Consider the following 27,192-nt stretch of genomic DNA (forward strand, 5'->3'; position numbering starts at 1 on the left):
AGATTGGGCTATTCAGGTTACAAGGATAGAGCACTCAAATTCAAAACCACAGATTAGATGGTTTTGGAGACACCTCCGTGTCCCCCTGAAAAATACTTCATGGGTGTTGGGGTCAGGCGGAAGCAATCATAACAAATGTATAGCCTGCAAAAAGTACAATGTAAGTAAAAAAAAATATGCCCCAGATGGGATAGGAATTAAATTCTCTCTGAGCCCTCAGAACACAAGAAGGCTGAGGACTGTTTTGGAGCTGATTTTCCTGTGCTCCAGTTTTGCATCGGCTATGCTGCCGCTCAAAGTTTTAGGACCCAACGCACTGCCTCATTCCGGTAATGAAGCAGAGCTGGGCAGGGCAGGGCTGCAAAGCAATATTTTAATCCACAGAAGCGTTCTCAGAATGATAAAATACATTGTGACACAGCCGTAAGAATTAAGATCATACCCAGGAGAATCTGAGGGGGCCACTGAGGGGTATGATCCAGACGTCAGGGTGGTCTCTCCTAAGGAGGTTTCCTCCTGTGGTATTGGGTGGTGTTCGAAGAACTTGGAGACAAACAGCAAGCTGTGAGCCAAGAACAAAGAGAAAGTTGACTTGGGCAACCCATCCCCCCCCCACACACACAGTTTCACAACAGTCAGAGAAAAGGAACAGCAGGTCAACTAGAAGGTGCTCGAGAGAAAAAGCATCATAAGACAATTACTCATATCTAGGAGAGAGAACACAATCAGTGACTTGGATTACTTGACCAAAGAGTTGCTTTGTACACTGCTCAGAAGGGCTTGATTCTTGTAAGGCTGGGGAAGTACTTTGTTTCTCGATGTAGCAAAGTATCACTAGACATTATGCTTGCCTAAAGCATCAACCATGTGCAGATTCTTATTGATTAATCAAATTGATATTCCATCCTGTCTAGGAGTTCAGGAAAAGCAAATATGCATTAAATTGTACTATTTCTTTTACTAGAAATAAAACTCGCTGTGGGAAAAATATAATGGGCTCTAGAAAAGGGGTGGGTGTGAGCCATGGGCTGTAGTAAAGGTGGTTGTTGGGAAGCTTTGATAGACGCCTCTGAAACTGGGGGAGAGACCCCTCTTTCTGCGGCCTCAGTAGAAGGGGAGAAAGAGTCTGCTAAGCAGTGGATCCTGAGGCTGAGCTGCTTGGTGGAGTCTTTAAACGTTCTGAGGCTGTGGAAGAAATTCAATCAACCAACCATGAATGAACGAACGAACGAAAATCAGGCTAGCCCTGCATAAAATTCCAAGAGAGGTAGAGATGTGCTATACTGGTACAACCTCTGCATTTGATAAGTTGCAGGAGAGCACCTTTATCAGGCAAGAAGCACAGGTGGAATTACTTCCTCTTTTGTACAGATGGAAACGTCACTGTTGCTATGTTAACGTGGGACACTCCAATGCTGTTGCAGCTGCAAAAGCCTACCGCTTCACTCTCAAAGCATTAAAATACAAGACACATCTGATTACTTACTCGAGCTGATCGTAATTCACACACATCAATGGCACCTCTGTACTACAGCGCTGGTGAAATTTATATCCACAAGTCTGACAGCGGAATCCCTGGAAAAGCAGCTTTCGACAGAAGTCACAGAATGCTAAAGTAAAGAACGTCTTTCGTACCTGTACAACAACAGAAGCACTCATCATCATGAGGCACACCGATCAAACAGGTCTACAACTAGGCCTCTTGTTTTTAATAACACTGAAATGTCACTTGACAAATACCTGTTCAAATTCCTTCAAAACTCTATTTTTAGTCACAAACAAAAAGCATCCTTCTGAAGACCTTGTGATCACTAAGATAACAGCTCTTTTTAAAAAAAGGTTTAACCAGTTAAAGCCAGGCATTGAAGAATAATGCTGCAGTGAGCAGTAAGGCAGTAGTTCACATTTAGTGTGAATGTAGGTGCCTAAAGAGACCCTTAAACACACCTTGATGCTTATACAGCAGCAACCCAAATTTTCAACAAGTAAGAAGTTCTTTCAGTGTCTCCTTTACTTAAGTGCTTGCCTTTAGGCTCTCCGAATGGCAGCCTGGGCTTCAAGTTTCCTGAATGGTATTATACCTCATAAAAGGAAACAACTTCAGAAGTAAAAACCAACAGGCCAGTTTGGTGTAGTGGTTAGGAGTGTGGACTTCTAATCTGGCATGCGGGTTCGATTCTGTGCTCCCCCACATGCAGCCAGCTGGGTGACCTTGGGCTCGCCATGGCACTGATAAAACTGGTATGACCGAGCAGTGATATCAGGGCCCTCTCAGCCTCACCCACCTCACAGGGTGTCTGTTGTGGGGAGAGGAAAGGGAAGGCAACTATAAGCCACTTTGAGTCTCCTTCGGGTAGAGAAAAGCAGCATATAAGAACCAACTCTTCTTCAAGGTTATAACAACCCAGCTGAAGCAGATTTCGGGGCAATAAAATTCCATAAATTACATCCATAAAACAGAACAGATGAAAGAAATTTAGCTTGCAATCTCAGTACATTTAATGGGAATTAAATCATAGAATAACAGAGTTAGAAGGGACCTCCTGGGGTCATCTAGTCCAACCACCTGCAATATGCAGGACACTCACAAGCCTATTGCTCATCCACTGTAACCTGCCACTCCCTTGAACCTTCACAGAGTCAGCCTCTCTGTCAGATGGCTCTTTAAAAATTCCCAAAGATGGAGAACCCACCACCTCTCGAGGAAGCCTGTTCCACTGAGAAACTGCTCTAACAGTTAGGAACTTCTTCCTGATGTTTAGACGGGATTTCTTTTGCATTAATTTCATTCCATTGGTTCTGGTCTGTCCCTCCGGGGCAAGAGAGAACAACTCTGCTCCAGCCTTTTCATTGCAGCCTTTTAAATACTTGAAGATGGTTATCAGATCCCCTCTCAATCGTCTCCTCTCCAGGCTAAACAGACCAAGCTCCCCCAACTTATCTCCTCATATATCTTGGTCTCCAAACCCCTCACCATCTTTGTTGCCCTCCTCTGGACATGCTCCAGTTTGTCTACATCCCTCTTCAACTAGGGTGCCCAACACTAAATAGACATTTCTGAGTTAACATGGTGCGGATCTACCTATTAGAAAACAGACTTTCCATTTGAAGAGTTACTCTAAAAAGAGAATTTGATCCAGTAAGGTATACATGTACACTTACAGAAGTGGAGTTACCCTACTGCTGATTACATAAAGGCTTTGCAGCTTTGCACTCACCATGCCTAGCGACATGCATAAATCTTTAAACCGCCCGTGGCGCCGCGGGCGCCACGGACTAAATAAAAGGCTAAGGGGTTCTAGGGCGGGATGTGTCCGTGATGAGGAAGGGTCTGGATTGGACCCTTCCTCCGGACAGACAATCGGAGGGATCAATCAGCAGGCGCGCAGCGCCTGCCGATTGGTCCCTCCGATTCCCAGCCCCAGCAACGGCGAGCCGCGCACAGCGCGGCTCGCAGTTGCTCCCTTGGCTGCTGGAGGCGCAAAGCGCCTCCGTCGTGTCAGGCCAGACGCAAGGGAGCCCCCGGCAGCCGCGCAGAGTGCGGCTGCCGGAGGCTCCCTGCCCGGCGGCCTGACGCGGCGAGAGGCGCGAAGCGCCTCTCGCTGCCTCAGGCCGCCGCCCAAGCGACTCCTTCTCGGCGGTGGACTCCATTGACAAAATTGCCCCTCTGCGAAGGCGCTCCGCTGCCAGGAAGCGGCAAGGCTGCTCCAGGGGCGTGAGCCGAGCCTCCGCTGAGCTGCTTGGAAAAGCCGGCCCGAGCCAGGGCTCCGCTGCCAAAAAGCGGGAAGCCCGAACGATTCCTTCTCGTGGGGGGGGGGGGGAGGCTCCATTCACAAAATTCCCCCTCTGCAAAGGCGCAGAGCGAGGGGCGTGAGCCGAGCCTCCGCAGAGCTCCTTGAAAAAGCCGGCCCGAGCTGGTGCTCCGCTGCCAAAAAGCGCGAAGCCCGAACGCGTCCTTCTCGGGGGGGGGGGGGGGAGGCTCCATTGACAAAATTCCCCCTCTGCAAAGGCGCAGAGCGAGGGGCATGAGCTGAGCCTCCGCAGAGCTGCTTGGAAAAGCCGGCCCGAGCCCCTGCTCCTCTGCCAAAAAGCGGGAAGCCCGAACGCGTCCTTCTCGGGGGGGGGGGGGAGGCTCCATTGACAAAATTCCCCCTCTGCAAAGGCGCTCCCCTGCCAGGAAGCGGAATGCCCGAGCGAGTCCTTCTCGGGGGTCTACTCTATTGACAAAATTGCCCCTGTGCAAAGGCGCTCCGTTGCCAGGAAGCGCAAAGGCCGAGCGAGGGGCATGAGCTGAGCCTCCGCAGAGCTGCTTGGAAAAGCCGGCCCCAGCCCCTGCTCCTCTGCCAAAAAGCGGGAAGCCCGAACGCGTCCTTCTCGGGGGGGGGGGGGGGGGAGGCTCCATTGACAAAATTCCCCCTCTGCAAAGGCGCAGAGCGAGGGGCATGAGCTGAGCCTCCGCAGAGCTGCTTGGAAAAGCCGGCCCGAGCCCCTGCTCCTCTGCCAAAAAGCGGGAAGCCCGAACGTGTCCTTCTCGGGGGGGGGGGGAGGCTCCATTGACAAAATTCCCCCTCTGCAAAGGCGCAGAGCGAGGGGCATGAGCTGAGCCTCCGCAGAGCTGCTTGGAAAAGCCGGCCCGAGCCCCTGCTCCTCTGCCAAAAAACGGGAAGCCCGAACGCGTCCTTCTCGGGGGGGGGGAGGCTCCATTGACAAAATTCCCCCTCTGCAAAGGCGCAGAGCGAGGGGAATGAGCTGAGCCTCCGCAGAGCTGCTTGGAAAAGCCGGCCCGAGCCCCTGCTCCTCTGCCAAAAAACGGGAAGCCCGAACGCGTCCTTCTCGGGGGGGGGGGGGGGGAGGCTCCATTGACAAAATTCCCCCTCTGCAAAGGCGCAGAGCGAGGGGCGTGAGCCGAGCCTCCGCAGAGCTGCTTCGAAAAGCCGGCCCGAGCCGGCGCTCCCCTGCCAGGAAGCGGAATGCCCGAGCGAGTCCTTCTCGGGGGGTCTACTCTATTGACAAAATTGCCCCTGTGCAAAGGCGCTCCGCTGCCAGGAAGCGCAAAGGCCGAGCGAGGGGCATGAGCTGAGCCTCCGGGGAGCTGATTGGAGAAGCCGGCCCGAGCCCCCGCTCCTCTGCCAGGAGCCGCCAAGGCCAAGCAAGGGGCGTGAGGCGATCCTCCGTGGAGCTAATTGGAAAAGCCGGACTGAGCCGGCCCCGCCTGCCGGCTGCCACGGACAGGCCGGGCTGTGTCAACAAGCCGCCCGGTAACTCAGGCAGCACATTCAGAAATCTCCCCCGGCTGCAGAGCGAGCTGCGCGCCGTCGTCAGGCTAATGAGGCCGCGCCCCGCAAGAAGGCTGCACGCGCCTCCTCCGCTGTCCGGAGCGCCCTGCGTGCCTCCCCAGCGCCCTGGCCTCTGCAAGCTTCGGACACGCCCGGACAACCAGATAAGCTGCCGCGGCCGGGGACCCTCCTCGCTCCTTTCCCCTTCCCCCTTCTCCCCTTTCAAGGCCCATTTTTATAAATGGGCTTTGAAACTAGTTAAGTGATAATACAAAACAACCCCCTGGATTGCAGTTCAAATTCTTCTTCTAGCCAGTAGTTAAGAAAAACATAAACATTGTATTCAAATCCTTCCAGTTTCAATCTTTCAAATATGAGCTACATAAGTATTTAAATTTTTCAAAGATTGAGGAGAAAGGGAAGGAAATGAATAGACATATGTTTGAAAGGTGTGTTTGTCCAGAGATGTAGGATTTTTACAATATTATGTCCCCAGAGCTCCAGTGGCTCCAATACAATTTAAGAAACTAAGGCGAATAAAATATTTCTCTTTGAGCAGTCATCATCACACAATAAATCTTGGTCTACAGCAATCCAGATTGTGCCGGAACCATCCAGGTAATCTGCCATCCACGTAATTTGCATAGAAGAAGAAGAAGGAGAAGGAGAAGGAGAAGGGAGAAGAAGTAGCAGCACCGTTAGTTCTTATATGCTGCTTTTCTCTACCTGAAGGAGTCTCAAAGCGGCTTACAGTCGCCTTCCCTTTCCTCTCCCCGCAACAGACACCCTGTGAGGTGGGTGAGGTTGAGGGAGCCCTGATATTTCTGCTCGGTCAGAACAGCTTTATCAGTGCTGTGGCGAGTCCAAGGTCACCCAGCTGGTTGCATGTGAGGGAGTGCAGATTCGAACCCAGCATGCCAGATTAGAAGTCCGCACTCCTAACCACTACACCAAACTGGCTCTCTTTGAGCTTTCTTGGAATAGGTTCTATTTCCAAAGCCACTGATCCTCTCAGCACCACTTTGCACACAGGGATCCTCAGTTAACTGTGGCTGTTGAGCCAGCGAGGGACTCCTGATCACATTCCCCTGGAACACAGCAGCACTTCACTTTATTAAATCACTATTGCTCCGATACAAGCTGTTATGTTCAGAAATCTCATACGTAGAGACAATTTGTTGAATTCCCATATGAGAATTCCACTGTTTCTAAAGAACCACGCTTTATTTAATGTCAAGTAAATTGTTCTAAATCAAGGACAATTTCCATAATTCTTTGCACAATTACAGGTTCAGCCTAAAGACTGCCATGAAGCAAATGCTGACTACATCCTTGTAATGAGCCCTTGAAATGAACGTAAGGTAATCTAGTTCAGTTCCTGCCTGGAGGCAGGACTTTAATCACATCTGGCCTGCTGAGTAACCCACAATACAGAGATAACAGCAATGGCTCTATTAATATTCAGCTACCGGTAGCAAGTGGCTTTCAAAACATATGCTGCACACAATGCACTCTAGTCAGCATATTACAGAAACAGCGTGGCTTGCTCACGGACGGTGAACAAAAATTAACTCTAGGTGACCAGGAAAGCACACCCTTGCATAAGGGAAGAGTCACAGCTGCATCATTGGCAGGAGAAGAGCATCTAAGTCCCCGATTGACAACACGGAGCATGCACAAAGCCCATCTATGTCAGGGGTGGTCAACCTGTGGTCCTCCAGATGCCCATGGACTACAATTCCTATGAGCCCCTGCCAGAATTTGCTGGCAGGGGCTCATGGGAATTGTAGTCCATGGACATCTGGAGGACCACAGGTTGACTACCCCTGATCTATGTGATGAAGATACCCCACAAAGATGTAATGGGGGGCCTCCCCCCACCCCCAGGTCAGGCTGCTATGTACAACAATTGGCTAGAAGTCATGCATTCAGCAGGTAAGCTGAGGATTTTGCATGTATTTGCAGGGTTGCCCTTAACACTCTTGAGGGACTCTGAGAACGCTGAGAGGGGGAAAAACTAAAGCTCCATATCTTTTGCTGCAGTGGAAGAGTAGCGACATTCAGAAAGGAGAATTCAAACTGAATCATAGAGTTGGAAGGGGCCATACAGGCCATCTAGTCCAACCCCCTGCTCAACGCAGGATCGGCCCAAAGCATCCTAAAGCAAACCTGCTTTTCAACCTGTGAAAAAGTCTGCCTAAAAGCCAAAGCAAGAATGCCATTTTTTTTCCAACTAAAGCATTTATGGAAGCTTGTTTAATTTTTAAGTGGCCGAACAGATGAACCGGAAGCAGCCCATGTAATACGTACAAAGTTATGTGTTGTAAGAGGCACATTCTCCAGGACTTCCACATGCAATTCTTCTCCAGTGAGCCAGGAAATGTCTGTATCCCAACCAATAGGTTTCTTCTCCCTACGGTGCAAATAATACATTTATAATTTAACCAAACCCCCAAATTCAGGCAGATCATAATTCTGAAGATCTAAAATTGTTTACTGAAAGGTCTCTGATATTGAGCGGAAGCCGATGCTGCCGGAACAAAGAGTTAAAAAGCAAGAATTTAGTTCAAGGTTATTTAAATTTATTTAAGCATTCTTGTACAAACAATATATAACTACAGACCTTCCTCAATTCATGCCTGCCAAAGATTTACAACAGCAGCAGGCTACTAAGGTTCCACAACTACAAGTGGCTGTTTTCTGATGGGTAAAAAAAAGGAAGCCATCAAGCAACAATAATTAACTGGAGCCAGTGTTTTCACTAATGATGGAAACAATCTGTATGCCATAGTAGCAACTTTCAACAGAGATTACTTAGAATGGAAACTATTTTTGGCAAAAAGAAAAAAAAAAGAACTTCCAAACATTGCTTTAAATTATATGGTTTGCAAATACAGGAGTCGAGAACTAAACCCCTATTTTATGTGATACGTACTTACTTCTTGGTGCCCACTTGGCTTCTTCCCCAAAGCACTTCTTTCCCAATGCACAAAGCCCGTTCTGGCTTTCCCCCATTTCAGTGGACCAGGAGGCACTACAGGATAGCTCATGCAGGATAACATTTGAGCCCATGTGAAGCATCCATCCAGGAACGGTTGCTTCCATCATGGGAGGATTTGCTTGCACCCTAAGATTTTGTGGAATCCCCAATGTTTTGTATTTCAACTGAGCCCCTGTGTCTGATATTCAGTGATTAGCCCCTCCTTGAGTTCCATTTTGTTGTGGTGCCTACTACCTGTATACTAAATTCCCGAAATGCCCACAGGTTCAACAAGGTTCGGGATCCAGGCTGTACAGTGTATCCTAACCAGCAAGGGAACAGATTCCACATTGATACCCAAACCATACAAAATGTTACAGCCATTCCCAAAGGCTGTCTTGGTGAGTCTTTGCCTACTGATATGCTGTGAAAACAGAGTTTATTCCCCAACTGTGGAGACATCCATCTTTACTTTTATGGATAGCTCATACTTTCCAACCCCTTAAGGCAGTGGTCCCCAACCTTTTTATCATCGGGGACCAGCCAACGCTTGACAATTTTACTGAGGCCCGGGGAAGGGGGGTAGTCTTCTGCCAAGGGAAGTCGCTGCTGCCGCCTGAGCCCCTGCTCCACTTGCTTTCCTGCCGGCGCCTGACTTCCCACTGCCCACTGGGGGGCGCTGCCAGCAGCAGCTGCGCAGTGCCATGCCGAGGGGGAGCCCCAGCTATGGCAGCCACTGGAGAGCACCAAAGGTGAGCTGGCAGCAAAGTAGCAGGGCAGCCCCCAAGGCAGCAGCCGGGGAGGAGGACGAGGAGCAACTGCGGCCCGGTACCGGTCTCCAGACCAGGGGTTGGGGACCACTGCCTTAAGGGATCTTTCTTACATTCACTCCCCAAATGACAATGTATACAAACCATACCCATCTTGTATTCGATAAACAGCACAGCACTCTGGGATAAGACCTCGCATCATCAAAGCTTTCTTTAAGCTATCCCGGACTGTTACCCCGCATCTTGCTGGAACCTGTAAAAGCAGAAGGGGAAAAACACAAGACTTGATATCATCATAATGTTAGGGGGGATATTTCTAAATCCTTAAAAACTTGATCTCTCGGGATGTGTATGTGACAAAACTTGATCATAAATGATTTCCCCAAAATTCTTTGCACCTTCTTTGCTGTGAACACAGGAACAGAAGTTGCATCTTTATTCTGGCATTTAATGCTGATCTCCAGTGGGTAGTCATGTTGGTCTTAAGCAACAAAGTCTAAGGCCAGAAAGATTTTGTTATGGTTATAAGAATAAAACTTTCTTGGTCTTCAAGGTGCCACTGGACTAAAACTTAATGCTGATCTATGGCAAGGAGCTAATTCTACCATAGAGGTTTTGCCCACAAACCAAAGCATTGTCCCCAATGTGCCCATGTCACTTCCAGGTGACAAAGGCACTTTGTGCTTATTTCTGGCTTCTTCCCATCTTCCACTGGCTGGTCCAACAGACCTGGAAACCTTATCTGCGCTCTATGTATGTGGTCTTTGGAAGGTGTTCTTATTCCTCCTATTTATATCTTCCTTTTCCTGAGGCATAGAGAATGGTGTGGAGTGAACTGCAATTAAACGTTGTAGCTGTACAAACTGCAGCATTAACCAACATCCATCTTGTTAAGGGTGGGGGAAGTTTGGAAATTGCTTCTGTGTGAAGTTTGAAGGGTATGCAAGACTGCCCACTGGGTAAGAAAAAAAGGTCTTTTACTAATACCCAGAGAACCTCTATTACCTCAGATGCTGTTGAGCCAAACCTTGGCAGTAAAAATAAGATTTGGTTTATATTTGAGCAAATCCAAGAGAAAATTAACAGAGGGGGAAGGAGAGAATGGAAATTGACTAGCAATATGAAAAACAAAGGGTGAAATTATTAGCTGATTAGTTTGACATTGATTCTAGGAGAGATTTTATAACAGATTAACGGGTCTATTTGTCACCATCTGGTGAAACACACTGTGATCGTTACATCGCAGGACAGCTTTGTTGGGAATATAAGTCATGTCAGACTGCTCTCTCTCTCTCCCCCGCCCTGAAGTTATTTGTTTGGAGGATCAAGAGTATTCTGTGGATATAGTTTATTTGTATTTTGTTGAAGCTTTTTGTTGTGGTGCTCCACGTTCTTGTTCAGAAGTTAGTATGTTATGGACAAGATTCCATTACTGGGATCATACTGGATTCAACATTACTTCTGGAGAAATGAACAAAGGTACGCCCTCCCATTTCTTTCAAATAAGTTTAGCCTGGAAGAAGACCCTCTATCTTGACTTGGCAGATTTGGACACCTGGATCCACACCATGGTAACAGTGAGACTATTCTAATGTACTCTGTGTGTGTCTCCCTTCAAAGTCAACTCAGGTTCCAGCTGGTGCAGAACTTCACAGTTAAAGTATTAACATAATCCTAGGCAGAACATGTATATTATTCCAATTCTCATTCAGTTTAATACTCACAGGCTGGAAAAGTAAAGTTCTACTGAGACTCTGAAGTGATACACCCCCTTGAAGAAGCTTGACACAAAATGTATTGGTTTCACAACTATTCAAGATTCTTTCCTTACAAGCACCAAGGACCAAAAAAATAAAATTGCCTAGGCTTAAAAAAACAGGGGTTGTCTTTAGGATTCTTCCATGTGCTGTTGAGCCAATAGCTTAATTTCTGGTATTTCTTCTGAGTCCATGGTAACATGCAGGGGGAGTTAGGTTGGATAATTTTCAAAACTCAGAAGTGGCTCTTATTAAATAAAACGTTGGCCATCTCTGACCTACTTCCTCTTCCATGGAGCCTGCTCTTACCACACCTCTTGATGTTGCCACCAAATGCTAGCTGGTCTCTCGGGGGCAGGGGGAAGTAAGACAGATATTCATGCAGACATAGGCCTTCATATAAAGCAGGCTTTCTCAACAAGGGTTTTGTGAAATCCTGGGGTTTCTTGATGGCTCTGGAAGGGTTTCAAACATTTATTGGGTGATGTAACCATATATGGTCATGCCAACCCACCCACCCCCTCCCAAAATGGCCAATGATGGGCCTGGAGGGGATGGGAAGGGGAGGGGCCCCAGGTAGCCATGTACCACAGCTCTGCTTCCCAACCATATTTTGCACAATCATGCTACTTCTGGTGGTTCTCGATGCTTGAGGAATGTTTCAGGGGTTTCTCAATGGTAAAAAAAGTTGGGACTGATATAAAGTATTAAACAGGGCAGCACTGAAACGTATGTGTATCAGCTTTTCACTTTGTTCTTTACTGTTGGATCGGATGCCAAGTACAGAGAATTTGATGTCTAAAAGTCTCAAGCTGTCAAAGAATCTGAAATATTTTCCATTCCTGCTCCTAGTGCTTATTTCTCAAGACTCGTGTTTAAAGTTCCGATTCCCCCCCCCCCCCCTTCTTGCAAATTCTGGATGAGTTCTGACAAAATCTCTCATATAATTAGAAGATAAATTAACATTAAAAGAAGGCTGCCTTACCTTAATATTTAAATACTCTCATGCATCTCAGTAAAGGACAGCTAGATATAACTGAAGCATGGAGGTTTTCAAGAACGCCTTTACACAAGCAGTGAAACACTAGAAAATAATCCAGCAAACCAGGGATTTCCTTGGTAAAAAGCAAGATTCTAGCCCCTAAGAAACCAAATGGAGGCAATATATGGGAAATGCCCGTTGAAACCAGAGGCCAGGTAGGGCCTGATCAGATTTCCTAGTGACTACAGAATAAAGGTTCAAGTTCTCTGCAGAGCACCATCCTTTCCTGTGATCCAGAGATTGTTATTATGCCGATTATACCAGGGGTAGTCAACCAAATGCTGGCAGGGGCTAATGGGAATTGTAGTCCATGGACATCTGGAGGACCACAGGTTGACTACCCCTGGATTATACAATATGAAAAGAGGAGCACAAGGTCAAAGGTGGGCTTTCTCAACCAGGGTTTTGTGGACATGTACACAGCTATAAGGGCCTCTTGTGGCACAGAGTGGTAAGGAAGCAGACATGCAGTCTGAAGCTCTGCCTATGAGGCTGGGAGTTCGATCCCAGCAACCGGCTCAAGGTTGACTCAGCCTTCCATCCTTCCGAGGTTGGTAAAATGAGTACCCAGCTTGCTGGGGGGGGAAACGGTAATGACTGGGGAAGGCAGTATGAGTACCCAGCTTGCTGGGGGGTAAATGGTTATGACTGGGGAAGGCAAACCACCCCGTATTGAGTCTGCCATGAAAACGCTAGAGGGCATCACCCCAAGGGTCAGACATGACTCGGTGCTTGCACAGGGGGTACCTTTTACCTTTACACAGCTATGCTTCCCGGCCATATTTTGCATCAATGCACCACTTCTGGCTTTTCTCAAAGCCTGAAGATTGCTTCAAGGATTTCTCAATGGTGAAAAACGCTGAGAAAGGCTGCTCTAAGGCATAAAATTACTTTTAAAAGCAACACATTTATACTACTTCCACTAATGCATTAGGTTTGCATTTTTTCCCCCCAGCGGTTGGGTTTTGAAAAACAGGCTTGACAATTAAACAGTCCGAAGCTCTTTTGTATCATGTACCTGTTTAAAAAAATTACACTGGAAATTGGGGGGGGACGGGGGACCTGACTATATTGCTTACAGGGACAGTGCAGCTAACAATGCTAATGGAAAACATTTGAATAATCCCACCTATAACTTTTAAGAGCTAAGCATTAAGCCCAGACACAAGGCAGTCAAAGTTAAGCCGTGACAGGGGCACCCCAACTTCGCTGCTTAACTCTCACTCATGGAAATCAACTGGGTTGGAACACCTTCTCCACCTTGACTGGATTGTGCCCTATATCTGAAATCTGAACTCTCAATTGCCTTTCTATTCAAACTTCACCTGCCAACTCCCTTCTACTTAGCTCCCTAACTTTTAATCTGCCTCCTCCCTAAAATACCAATGTTATTTTTTATCTTTACTTTCTGTACCACTGGTAAATCCAGTTCCAGCTTCTGTAATTCTTATTTAGATCTTTTATATAATCTACACACACCCTGAGAATGCACACTCTTGCGCTTCTCTTTTGTTCCTAGTCTGCACAGTTGTCCATGGTCTCCTTGACAACAATAAGCTTCAAATGTGTGTTTGGCGGTGGGGGTGGAAAATGAGCAGCATATGCGCTGCCTTCTCTGCGTACCAGGAGCAGGTCCCAGCTCATAATCCAGCACGAACTCTTGGTCAATTACGTCTTTCCTTTGTTCATGTGGCCCATTCCCTTCCTACCCCAATAGCACCTTATTCCATTGCCCTTCAATATTGGAAGAGCTGGTTTTTGGTACCCTGCTTGTACCCCAAAGGAGTCTCAATGCAGCTTACCAACTGCCTACCCTTCCTCTTCCCGTAACAGACACCCTGTGAGGAAGGTGACGTTGAGAACACTCAGAGAATTGTGACAACTGACCCAAGGTCACCCAGCTGTCTGCACGGGGAATAGTAGGGAATCAATGACGGTTCACCAGATTACAGTCTGCTGCTCTTTACTACAACCACGCTGCTTCTCAACTATACTTTTCTCACTTGCTCTGTTCATTTCCTTTCAAGGAGGCCTTTTCTCCCATTTACCCACTCTACACTTCGCCTTTTACAGTGCCAATAGAGCCCTCTTTGCCGTTCTGCACATTGTCATCGCCCTTTCTATCTTCTACTCCTCATTCATCTTTCTGTCTTCAACTCCAAAGTACCCAAATCCTCACTTCTCTTTTATCAAGTCTCTCCCACCTCTTTCTTTATTATTTATTTTCTTAGATTTTTATACTGCCCTCTCATACAGCCCAGGGCAGTTTACATGGAATGTCAAGGGATACATGGAACATCATATAATAGACAACAGTTGCAACGTAACATATCAATAACAATTCTAACAGTAATATAAGTTTGACAAAAATATAACTTTAACAAATTATCATAATCAATTCACTGAACAATTCTCAATAGAACAACTTTAACAGAGCCCCTTTCTTTGTTCCACCTGGATGGCAAGCCAGGAAAACTTTTGGGAGGTGGTGGAATGGAGTAACCTGGGCCAACATTCTCCTCCTTGTTCCTCCCTTTTTGCCTGCTACACCATAGTGGCAGCCTCAAACACAGGCTTAAAGAATCTTATATTCCTGCTCTTGGCAGGCACAATGCAAATCTATGGGGCCCATAAACCTGGACAAAAGTAGGTTAGAAATATTTTCAGGAAATTCAACAAACACTCCACAGAGCTGAGGTCACAAGAGCATTGGGAAGCATCCAAGACAGGAGCCAAGCTTTTCTGTCTTTCATAGTGAGCAGTCACATTTCAAATTTTTTCCATATTCTGTACACCGTGTGCCACATAGTTGGCACTAAACATCAAACAGCAGTAATTTATTTTCCGTTTTCGCAAAAACAGCCACATTTCAAGCAAAAAACAACAACATTGGCTTGTTAAGAAGAAAGGATTTAAGTCAGCTTTCCAGTGTTCAGATGTGGGAAAGTGTTTGATAGACTGGGAACACGAGTGCCTGTCAGAATTGCTTTCAGGTTTGGAGCTAATTTTTTAAGAGGGGCCTTTAACATGCCTTTAACGCGCTCGTGCTCTCTCTTCCCCTCAGCAGCTAAGACAGCCCAAAACGGTCTGCTGTCTGCCACGCCGCATGATCTTTCCCTCCAGGAAAAAGGGAGCTGGGACACAATCTTCTGAGAAGCCTTCGTCCCTGGCGCATAACTCTGTATAGCCAAAGGATGCTATTGGAAAGAATTGGCAAGTTTGTCGCTCAAAATGGCGCCCGCTACAATTTCAAGCATGATGCTGTATTACAACTGCGTTAGCAGTCCCTCAGTGGTTTTTTTTTTAATATAAAGATTAGATTATAATAGATAAGAATATAGGAAGACAGAAAAAATGGCTAAGTGGATAAAAGTTAGTTAGCGATAAGGCTAGAGAAGGTAGTCTCTAGCCTGCTACTCTCTGTCAAGGCAGGAAGAAGACTGGCAAGGTTACCTCCCACCAGCAGGGAAACAGGAAATTGAAAAAGTTCTGCCTCCCTGAGCAAATGGCAGGAAAAAGCCACTGAGACATCCTCCTGGCCCAACAGGGAGAATGAATGTATACACAACTCCTTAGATAAATGAAGTGTGAGTAGATGTTTATATCTCCACCCATTGATACGAGAGGATTTCATCAAGGCTGCTCCCACTCAGCTACTCCTTGTGATTTCTTTAGAACTACTGGTAACCAGGGGGAGAAATTAGATGAAAATGTAGCTAATTAATTTATGCGTTGACGATATGATCATCTTTATAAAGGATGCTGAGAAATGCAAATCATAAGAACTAGAGTCTGTACATGAAATGATTTTACCTCTGAAATTTTCAACCCGTGGTTTCACCTGACCTTTCTTTCCCCCTACGTTAAATAAAATATTTTGTTATTTTTGACTTTCAAAATGCCTCAAGTGCCATTTAAGTCGTTTCAATTAAAAAAGGCTCCCGAACAGCCAAAATATCATATTGTGACAAGGTTAGAACTCAAGAGTTCTTCAGCAAATAATACACAGATTACTAGGGGGGCTCAGTCAGTAAAGGGGAAAAAACAGACAGAAAAATCTTGCCTCTGAGAGAGGTAAGGAGGAAGTTATAAATTCCTTTGAATCTATAGCCTTGGGCTTAGAAACTAATAGAAGTTATTATTATAATGATGACAATGCAGTGATAAATGTCATACTCAGTGCATGCAACCAAATAAAGACTAAGCTAACACAGACATTTGATAAGAATCAACCAGGTATAATCAAACAGGTATAATATCATAAAATGACATTAAAGTTTATAGTAACTTGAGTATTTTAGTTTATTGGCAAGTGAAAGATTGTTTGACATGTGACAGAAAGGTTTTGTATGTACCCATGTCAAAATTTGAGAAAATGTTAACTATGTGCAAATAAGATTGTTTTGAGTCGATATACAATTTTATTAGATGTATATTACTTAAACATGATAGCAGTTTTCTTACAAAATGTCAAAAAGTTATCTGACAGTGATTTAGATGATAAAATGTGAAAATATATTGTTACACATGGAACATATTTAAATCTAAGAGATCCATACACTGGTGAAACTAACGGTGTATCATCAACAGATATAATTCCAGATTAGACTCATTATGGTCAAGGGCTGTGCAAAGAATGGACCTTGCAGCAAAATAGGAGCAATTTCTTAATTTCACAGTTGTTTTGGTAGGCATTGCTCACCTTGTAACCATTATGAATACTCTTTTTATTATGTATACCTTTTTACTGCATCGGATCTTAAAAATCCAAAAACATCGGTCGTAGGCCAATAAAAATACACAGGACCCCCTGAGAGTAGTATTTTGCCCAATGAATTCAGCAACGCATCAGATCCTGATAGAGTACAAGAACACACTACAATAGGCCTTTGACTTTCCACTGTTCTTATCAACGTGTTACTTTTCAAGGAGACAAAAAAAAAGACAACTTTTTGATTAAACGAATAGGCCTTACCACGGTCCTCTGTTTATTGGGCAGGAAGACTCTAACTGTAGGTTTCTGTGGAGATTTAGGGTTATTCCGTGACAAGTCTGTTGGGTTCTGATAAACTGAGAGGGATGATGGGGCTACCGAGAGACTGGAGGATGACGATGATGTAACGGTATCTGTTGAAGCCGAACTGGAGACAGAGAAATCAGTTCCGTTCCCCATGGATTCCAATAATTGCTGCTCCCGCTGCTGCAGTGCATCTAACTTGCTGGTATATTCCTCGTAGGCCTGTAGAATGAATGTTATTTAAATTACTGATAATCTGGACGTATACCTCTGAGATATTTATAGCCTTTGTAAACACCTGAGCTGCAGTCACTAAAAGAACTCCTAATTCAGCCCTCCAACGGAAAACACTCAGGAAAGCTTTATGACAAAGCCAGGAGTGATGGAGCCAGAATGACTGATCACCTCAATGGCTCCATTATACTCTAGCACACTCACTATACAATTTAGGGAAGAACGATTTCAGTGAGTTTGGCTTGAAAGCTATTTCATTTACCCAAAGACCACCTTTTTGTCAGAAGCAGTAATTAAGACGACTTACAGAAACATAAATAGTAGCACAATGTTCTCATATAATAGAACCACGTAGAATAGCAGTAATCCACAAGAAGCCAAAATCCTAAAAGCAGAAAGCCAGTACAACAGTGCTAGAACAGCAAGCTGGAACTAACCAAACAAGAAATACCCACAAGATGGAGCCTGCAAGATGGAGCTCTTCCGCCAGGCATATGGTTGAGGCCAGGGCGGGCGGTCCCAACATTGGATCTGGGCTCCCTGGGTTCATCTGAGTGATCTGATTGCCTCACTCCCATATTAGCAACCTGATGTCCCTTGGCTAATGTGGGGCGGTTTGGGAGGGGTTAGTGGGGTTAGTTAGTGCTCCCCTGTTGCCCAACGTTGATAGTACGGATTGGTTTTAATGGTTTTATTGTAATTTTATTGTATGGGTTTTATTGTAATTTTTATCTTGTAAACCGCTGTGAGCCTAAGGGAACAGAGTTATAAAAGTTTAATAATAATAATAATAATAATAATAGTAATAATAATAATAGTAATAATAGTAATAATAGTAATAATAATAATAATATCACCAGCAAAAGCTCATCAACAAGATTGACTTTGCTGAATATCTAAAAAAACAGCAAGGATGGTGCAGGTAACACTCCCCAAGGAAGGAATTCCATGTTATTATACAAGCACCGAAGAGGCTGTCTCTGGAACTTGCTTGCCTAGGAGAAGGCAGTGCTCAAGGTATTGTTAGGGCACAATAACACATTATAAGGCAGACACAAGATTCCCAGTGTTGTGTTTGCCTCAAAACACTAATGCACTAGAGGCATTTGGAAGGAAGAACTGATGGGAGGGGTCATTTAACCTTCACCATAACTAGTTATTCTCTCATGGCATCCCTGCACCACATCCCTCCCACCAGTTGGCTCAGAGACTTGACATAAGCTTGGAAGGAGGAATAAAATCCAGAAACAAGAGAGGCTGAGGGAATGAAATCAGCAGGCAAAGGAAGAGTTTATCATTCCTCCTGACCATTCTCCCCTGAAAATGCCCCTTTTACTGCTAAGAAGCAAACATGCCCATGCTGTAGTAATGTGTAGGGATGGGCAAAAACTGGGAAAATTCACTTTGGTTCATGACTGAACCATGAACCAAACTTTAAACTGAACTAGGTTTGTTCGCAACCAAGCCAGTTTGTGGACCTGCAAACCCAGCTGAAAGTGATTGCAGCCCCTGCGAACACCTCTTCTGTTAGCAAACAACATGCAGGGCAAAATTTGTAACAAATTTTGCTTTGTGGTTTGGATTGTGCTCCTCCTCAGTACTGCGTACTCCTGCTCTAGTAGAAACCTAAGGAGACAGTTACTTAAACCCAAATTAATGGAAGAATTCATCTTTGCTCATAAAAATTCAACAAGATTTTCTCCTTCTCATTGAGAGATTTTCTTCATGCAATTGCTGGCTGAGCCCCTATACCCAGAAATATGCCTCTCTAATTTCTAAGTGGGGCCAAAAGGAACAAGGAGCAAAAGAGAATTGAATCAATAACTCAATTAGACAAGGATGTCAGTAGCAGAATAGCAAGTCATTCCAGCAACTTCCCCAAAACTCCCTGGTCAGAGTCCCCACACACACTTTTGCCTCCAAACCAAAGCATTTTTAACTAGCACATCTGCCTCAACATCATCTTTTCATTGTGTTCTTTCAGTGCATTCTCTCTCAAAGCAGGTTTGGCACGATCTTTTCAGAAAGGACATGGTCCAAGCGCATTAACAAGCTTTTGGAATGGCCCGCTGTGACTTTCTGAAAGTCTCACTGCCACCACTTCCCTTTTATCAGCACCTCACCACTATACGGATGTGGCCCCTTTATTTGCAAACATATGTTGCTCCTCCTACATGAAGCCTATGCAATGTCTGGTGCCCGTCTTAATTTAAGACTAGGCCAGATGAGATACACTGGAAGATCTCATGAATCTTCCTAGAGTTTTCTCAAAGGCCAAGTGCAGCTGTGGAGTGAAAGCCAAGATGGGGAGAAAAGGGGATTTGTTTAAATTCACCTGTCAACATACATGCTGTATTATTAGCTCTCTTGTCAAATTATTTTTCCCCCTTTCAAGGATGACAGCATCCTTGGGCCCTGAGGAAGAGACAATCTGGATTACCAGAAGGGTTAAGATCCCCTTCTCTCCATGTGTCCTAACCCTGATTCTGTATTGGGAAAATGCTGGTAAAATCCTATCACCATCTTGGCTGGTTTGACCTCCCCCTCAGGATCAAGCTTGAGACTTTCCAAAATACTCAGAAATAAAAAAGATTACTATTGTAAACCCAGAATTCAGGCAAGAAGGGCACAGAACTTCTCATTTTGTTCCAGAAAGAAAGGTCCAGCTTTCATGGGAGAAGGAACACTAGATGCCACAAATAAACAAATTCTGCACCTAAAAAAAAAAAGTGTGCCAGATTTTTCTGAGTTAAGTCTACATTTCCCAACCCCCTAGCTTTCTAACAGATGAAAAGGCAGACATGCTGTAAGTACTGGCTGTGCCTAGACCAAAGTCACATTTAAAGACATAATTACACACAGCACTTTTGGCAGCCTGGTTTAGAACCCTGCAAGTTGTCACAATTAAATGCAATCCTGGGGGTAGATTGAAAACAAGCTTCAGACTCACCTGGTCTCTTCCAGCTCCCAACCAAACACAAGTTTTTCTCCTTGGTCCCGGGTCAACATTAACAATAGTCTGCTGTGACATGGTCAAACTATCATTACCTCTTGCCCTCTAAACTTAATTGGGAAATCAGTTTTGTCTCCAACTGAACTTTATTTATTTTATTACATTTATATGCCACTGTCCCTTATTATTCTTCAACCATAACATAATGACAATTTTGCTCTGCCGCCAAAGAACTGTTGCTTTAGTTTACATGTAATTTATAGTATGTCATTCTGCAAATTGCATATATCCATAGAAAACAACCAATGGCATAATTTGTATCCTTGTATTGGCTTGGGTGTACGATAGAAGTGCTTGAACTGGTTAGTGTACAGGAAACAGAGCAGGATGCCACGTGTAAGAGAAGAGGCGTGAGAGTCTGCATCTTATATCCAATCTTGTTTTGGCTGGAGTGCCACAACTGAGCTCAACTTTTGCTAACCTTTCACATAAACATACCGCAACTTTGGTACAAGACAGGCAGAATAAGAAAACTACACATTATGGAAAAGTAAACATTATAGAAGATGGGAAGGAGAAGAAAAATAAGGAAGGAGTGGCAGTTTTCAATGCAAAAAATAGAAATCTAAAAACTCTTTGAGCTATTTGCTTCTTTAAAAGTGGAATATTTTTTAATGACATGGCTTTACTCCCTCAAAAATGTATCTTATGAAGACTGCTGTGCAAAACAACCTACATCATTTAAGTATGATAATTCCTGCTTACGTTATAGACACAGACAACATCTTTCAAGGAGATGGTTGTCACTTAAATGTGTTTAATTTTGTCCCGAATTAATATACTACAGTGTTGATCACCATAAGATACAAGTGAAGTGTTCACTGTTCAAAAGTATAAAATATCACTCCAGTATCTACCTGTAGATCCTATTACAACTATAAAACTTTCTGTCCAAATAATAAACTTTGTTATAAGATTTGTTTTCCCTTTCCTATTTTTATTGGTCCAGTCACTGAGATGGAACAACAAAGATACTTGTGCAATGACAGCAGTTAAAGAAAATATTGCATTTATTTCATTCCCTCTCAAATTCCTAATTCTACCCAAAGCTTTAAAACGTACAGAAATTTTCTCTCTCTTCCTGTTGTTCCTAACGTATCAATTCTGAATCCAGTCTGGAACACTCTCTGGGACTATTTTTCCAACTAATCACTAACTACCTTGGACATACAGCCTGGAACAAACTTTTTGGACATTTAGGTCAATTTTTTCAGTCTTGTCAGTTGAAACTGCCATTTGCTTAAGGGAGATTATTCAGGGGGGAGGGGGGTTCAGCGTGACTTCTCCTTTGCAGAGCTAAGCTACCTGCTTCTGACCAGACAGGACCTGTATGTAATCACAACAGCACTATCAAGATGATCCTCCGACAATGTTTGCCTGCTTCTTCTTTTACTCTCATTGTTCATATTAACAATACCACCTCTTGACTTCTGAAGATAGCCACATACTTCCTAAATCCAACTCAACTACTAATCCCAAAGTCAACCAGAAGTACTTTCTGCTCTCTCAGCTAACAGACAGCTTGTTTCACACTCTAAGAAATGTGCATAAATCTGTCTGCAAATCAGCACTTACCTCCAAATATATTGATGGTGGGTTATGCTCTCCTCCAAACTTCTCCAGCAGGGCCTCTATATGCTCTTGTGTTAACTTAATCATCTGTTTGATGTTCCACACCTAAGAACAGATATGCATAAATTATCGTGAATCCCAAGGGAATAAACTTCAGATGTACACTAAAACCAGCTCACCCACTGATGGAACCAGACACTTCCATGTACGTGAATGAAGGTACACACACACACACACACAACACACACACACAGTGTGTGAGAGTGAGAGAGAGAGATATCCTGTAATCTTCCATTCCTCAGAATGTTTCACAGGACAAATCCAGAAAACATCAACATACACTGAAATACGGGGGCCAAATACATCTTAAGTCTACATCTGGGAGTTCCTGCAATCCAGTCCATAAAACATTTTAAAATCCAACACAGATTCTATACATGTGATTTGTAGTCAGAGATTCCCAGCAAAAAATTACTCCAAGCATTCAACAGTTTCAACATGCCCCCTTCCATCACCTCACCGATGGCTATATGAGTGTTACTCTGTTCCTGAAACTATTTATAAAAGACATTCAAGAGGAACGACAGAAATTAAACAAGGGCCAGAATTTGTGTCTTCTCCTTAAGACATATACAGTGTATTTAACTTTCAGGCTACTACCCCCCAAAATTAACCATCTGTCAAACTGTGAAGAACTATTCTTAGCAGCTTCTCCAAAGAATCCATGGCTACTTGAAACAGGAGTCCCCCCCCCCACACAAAAAATATTACAGCCAAGAGAAAAGCATGCTAGCTGCAAAACTTCCACACTGAATTAATATTGCTGAACTCAACTTAAGGATGCCTCAATTCCCATCAGTCCTTGCTTACAAGAAAAAGAATGCAAAAAATTGATAAGAAATGTAATTCCCTCCACAATGTGTACAGATTTGTTTTAAAGTATTTTAAAACCTAAATTTATTGAATTGGTTTTAACTTATCATGTAAGCCACCCGGAGACTGCAAGGAGAGGGGACAGTCTATAAATAAAAATATAAATAAATAAAAATAAATAAAACAACTCAGGCAGTTCTACATCTTTGTACTGCCCACCCGGCACTGCCTGAGAAAAAAGATGGCAAGTTCTAAGACATTCATCATAAACTATCTTTAAAGATTCTCAGTGCCCATGTATTTTTTGTTTCCTAAATAAACATACAACTAAGTTTTAAGAGATTTTAGATTACTCCAGTAAAGAAGAAGAGTTGTTTTTATACCCTGCTTTTCACTTTTCGAAGGAGTCTCAAAGCAGCTTACAATCGCCTTTGCTTCCCCTCCCCACAACAGACACGCTGTGAGTTAGGAGAGGCTGAGAGAGTCTTGACAGGACTGCAGTATAAGAACAGCACTACCAGGGCTGAGATGAGCGCAAGATGACCCAGATGACTGCACGTGGAGGAGCGGGGGAATCAAACCTGTCTCTCCAGATTAGAAGCCGTTGCTCCTAACCACTACACCATGCAGGCTAAACATTTATTTATTACATTTAAAATATTAAATTTCTATACCGCCCTAATGTAATATAGAAAAAAAAACAGTCTAGTTGAATTTTTATTTTATTACAGGTCAAACACTGCAACAAAATTTCTTACAGAGTAGCCTCCCTAGCTCTGGTTCCTCCAACAAAGCCTAAACAGCCATACGTCTGATGTGCACCTCAGTAATATGACTCCTTTGCAGGGATTATGCCATAGTAAGCCACACTAGCATACAAGACTTCATATAAACTTAATAGATGGTTAACAGGCAATTATTTATGTCATGATAGATGTCAAATCAAGTAAAAGGGCAACCACCACAGGGAACTTTACAGAAAAAGGGGGAGGGAGACACTTTTGACCCATCAAGGAGACAAATATACTGCAAGACAACCTTGTGGCTTTGAACCACATTCTTTCCAGGTGATGATACTAGAAAATGACTCTGGGTAAGGAAGGACAGGGCTGGAAAAAATACTTCAGATTCCTAGAAACCAGCATCAAATTTGTAGGTGGCCCAGAAGCCAGGCACCCGTGATTAAACTTTCCCATGACTTCATTTGATGAACAGTCACACAAATACCTTTATAGAAGAGTATGATCTGGTCAGAAATCCAGCATTATGTTTAGACACTCGTTTCACTGTGGTGTGGTTAATTCTGTTTTCAGCTACAAATACTGTTTGCAAACATATTTCTGCAAATACTGCAACACCTGTGCTGCAACCACTTGAAATCATTCACATCACTAAGCATTTCAAGTAAAACCAGAAGGAATCCTTCTTATGATAATCCAATACACTATTTAGGAGCAGTCTATCCCTAAGGGTTAAATGCAGGGTTTAAATTACAACCTTTATTATGGACTTGTTCCCACAGTAATTTGCTAGGAAGGACAGCACTCCCAAAGAATAATCTATTTTTGAATCCTTAGAGGCAGCCTCCAACACAGCATGACAAACTTCAATGGGGGGGGGGGGGGTGAGAGCTTCAAAAATTGAGTTCTGCACTGCATTCAGTTTTCTCCAAGTTAAGAAATTCAGGAAACTTAACTTACCCCTTTCTCAAGAAGGAATGAAGTAATGACAAAGTAAATATTACAGCAATGTTAAGTAAAAGGGGGAGAAATTAGCAAAGCAAGCAGAAACCACGGAATCCCTGTGCAGGGTTAACACAAATTAATACTTTACCCTTTAAAATACTTGTAAATAAGACATGCCTTGAACCCCTTCTCCAGCTTTCAAGGCTTTCCCCACAGGAAAACATCAAGCCCTGTTTATCTGCTATGTGCCAGGAACGGTCATGACTTTTGCCCTGGATACGGTTATCTGTTCTGCTCCTCAACTGTTCTGGGGAGGGCTTGCTCTTTGCCCCACTAATGAATCCAAAATGCTTAACACTGACACTAACCTCAGCAGATAGCCCTTCCACCAATCTCTCCAACTCAAACTGCCATCAACCCAATTCATGGAAAGAAAAATCATACAATATCCGCAGTATTCTGAATACTTTTAAAGCACACCCTGAACTATTCAAAGAGCCTTCTTGCTGCCACTATCTGTAAACCGCCCGTGGCGCCGCGGGCGCCATCTGTAAACCGCCCGTGGCGCCGCGGGCACCACGGACTAAATAAGACAGTAAGAGGTTCTGGGGCGGGATGTGTCCGGGATGAGGAAGGGTCCAGATTGGACCCTTCCTCATGACAGACAATCAGAGAGACCAATCGGCAGGCGCTTTGATTCCTGACGCCAGCAACTGTGAGCCGCGCGCAGCGCGGCTCGCAGTTGCTCCTTTGCCGCTGGCCTGAAGCCGCGTCAGTCCAGGGGAAGGCTCCAAAGAGCCATTCCGGCCCGCCTTCTCCTGGCCGCCGGAGCGGCTTCGCAGCGTCTACGCCCCCCCCCCCCCCCGCAGTAAAAAACTTCCCAGGCCGCAAGCTTGCGGCCCGGGAAGCTTCTTACTGCGGGAGGGCGGGGAGAGGGAATCAGGGAACGGCCGCACGGCCCGATGCGTGGGCGCGGCCCGATGCGTGGGCGCGGCCCGCCGCCGCGGCCCAATGAGCGGGCACGGTCCGTGGGGGCGCGGCCCGATGCCCTGCCGGTCCCCAGCCTCAGAAAGGTTGGGGACCACTGCTGTAGAACCCAGGTTAGTCTGATCTCATTAGATTTCAGAAGATAAGCAGGGTCATCCCTGGCTAGTATGGGAGACCACCAAGAAATACCAGAATCAAGAGGTGAAAGCAGGTAATGGTAAACCACTTATTGCCTTGAAAACTCTACGGTAGCCTTTCTCAACTTTTTCACCACTGAGAAACCCCTGAAACATTTTTCAAGCTTCAAGAAAGCCCAGCAGTGGCCCAATTGGGCAGAATGTAGTTGGGAAGCTGTGTACACACCCACCCGGGGCCCCTCCCCACCCCCAGGCCCATAATAGGCAATGGGGGGGGGTAGGTTGACATGACCATATATGGTCATAACACCTGATAAATGTCTAACAATATATAAAAAATGAATGAACTCCCACCCATTCAGGAAAGCTTTCCAGGGCTGTGAAGAAACTGCAGGGTTTCATAAAATCCTAGTTGGAAAGGCCTGCTCTATGGAGTTGCTATAAATCAGCTGTGATTTGACAGCAAAGGGAAAAAAAGAATCAATGTCCTTCCAAATGTCCTCATGTTGACAGCCATTCTCAGGCCTTGCGACCTAAGGGCCATGGCTTCCTTTCTTGAGTCAATCCATCTCATCTTGAATCTTCCTCTTTTCCTTTTATTATTGTCTTTCCCAGAGACTCGCGTCTTCTCATCATGTGACCAAAGTACCATAGCCTCAGTTTAATCAACTGGGTTCCGAGAACTTATCTGGCCAACTATCCCCAGTGCACAAATGAAGAGTGTGTGCATGCACATATGAACACATACCACAAGGTCACACCTACAGGTCTCCATAATTTCCTTGAGAAGGCGGGGCCTTTTTTAAGCAAACATGGCCGACTGAGTAAACAAGTGAAAAAGCCCCCATCTGCTGCTAAGTGGAAAGTATCAGCATTACCTTAATAAGCACTTGACCAAAATTTATATGGAAGACTTGTGGCGAGGAAATATGTCAAGGATCAGATCTATGGACTAGAGGCCAAAGCGTCATTAACCTGAGCATCTCAAAGCTAAAAATATTTAATTTTTAATATCACCTATTTAAATTTATAGCTCATCCCAACTCCAAAGGTTTAGGGCAGCTAATGTAAAAGGTATTAAAATTCAATGAGACTGTTAACATATCATTTTTAAAAGTCCTCTACTCTAGTGGTCCCCAACCCCCGGTCCGGGGACCGGTCCCGGGCCGCGGATCCTCGTCATCCTCCTCCCAAGCTGCTGCCTCGGGGGCTGCCCTGCCACTCTGCTGCTGGCTCACCTTTAGTTCTCTCCAGTGGCTACCATGGCTGGGGCTCACTCTCGGCGTGGCACTGCACAGCTGCTGCTGGCAGCGCCCCCAGCGGGTGGTGGGAAAGCAAGTAGAGCAGGGGCTCTGGTGGCAGCGACATCCCTTGGCAAAAGACTACCCCCCCCCCGGGCCTCAGTAAAATTGTCAAGTGTTGACCGGTCCCCAGTGATAAAAAGGTTGGGGACCAGTACTCTACCCACTAACCAAGACAGATAGATATTTATAATAATGGTTCTTGAAGTTTCTCTAACAAGTTTCCAGTCACTGAGAATGCCTCTTCCCACATCCTTGCTCAAGAAATCCAGCACAAAAATGCTTGCTTAAAAAGCATCACGATGGGGATGATCGTCTTTGGCATCAACTACGTTTTCTAGTCTTCAAGGAAAACACTCACACACATGACATAAAAAGAGTTCTGTGCATGCATGGAGCGGTTGCCTGCAATATTTATGATACCCGATTAATTCTGGGTCTCCCACCACTGACTTTATTTACATATATCTAGCCTGCCCTGAGAGTCCTGGCTGGTTTATTTATTTGATTTATGTGCCGCAAAGCTCAGAGCAGCTTATGGCAGTTTT

At 44.7% G+C, this 27,192-nt stretch overlaps 1 protein-coding gene across 2 annotated transcripts in view; it reads right to left on the reverse strand.

Annotated features, from left to right (window-relative positions):
* Positions 1-27,192, reverse strand: part of BRAF (B-Raf proto-oncogene, serine/threonine kinase) — a 62,304-nt gene that overhangs the window by 27,400 nt on the left and 7,712 nt on the right. For both annotated transcript variants that reach the window (XM_077339859.1, XM_077339860.1), the window contains exons 2-7: positions 21,665-21,766; positions 16,801-17,064; positions 9,176-9,279; positions 7,587-7,689; positions 1,487-1,635; positions 443-562 (exon numbers count right to left, since the gene is read on the reverse strand). In XM_077339859.1, the coding sequence (XP_077195974.1) occupies positions 443-562; positions 1,487-1,635; positions 7,587-7,689; positions 9,176-9,279; positions 16,801-17,064; positions 21,665-21,766 (842 nt within the window). The remainder of the gene's footprint in view (positions 1-442; positions 563-1,486; positions 1,636-7,586; positions 7,690-9,175; positions 9,280-16,800; positions 17,065-21,664; positions 21,767-27,192) is intronic.

Source organism: Paroedura picta, chromosome 5 (genome assembly GCF_049243985.1).
Source record: "Paroedura picta isolate Pp20150507F chromosome 5, Ppicta_v3.0, whole genome shotgun sequence".
In the NCBI taxonomy this organism is placed as follows: domain Eukaryota; kingdom Metazoa; phylum Chordata; class Lepidosauria; order Squamata; family Gekkonidae; genus Paroedura; species Paroedura picta.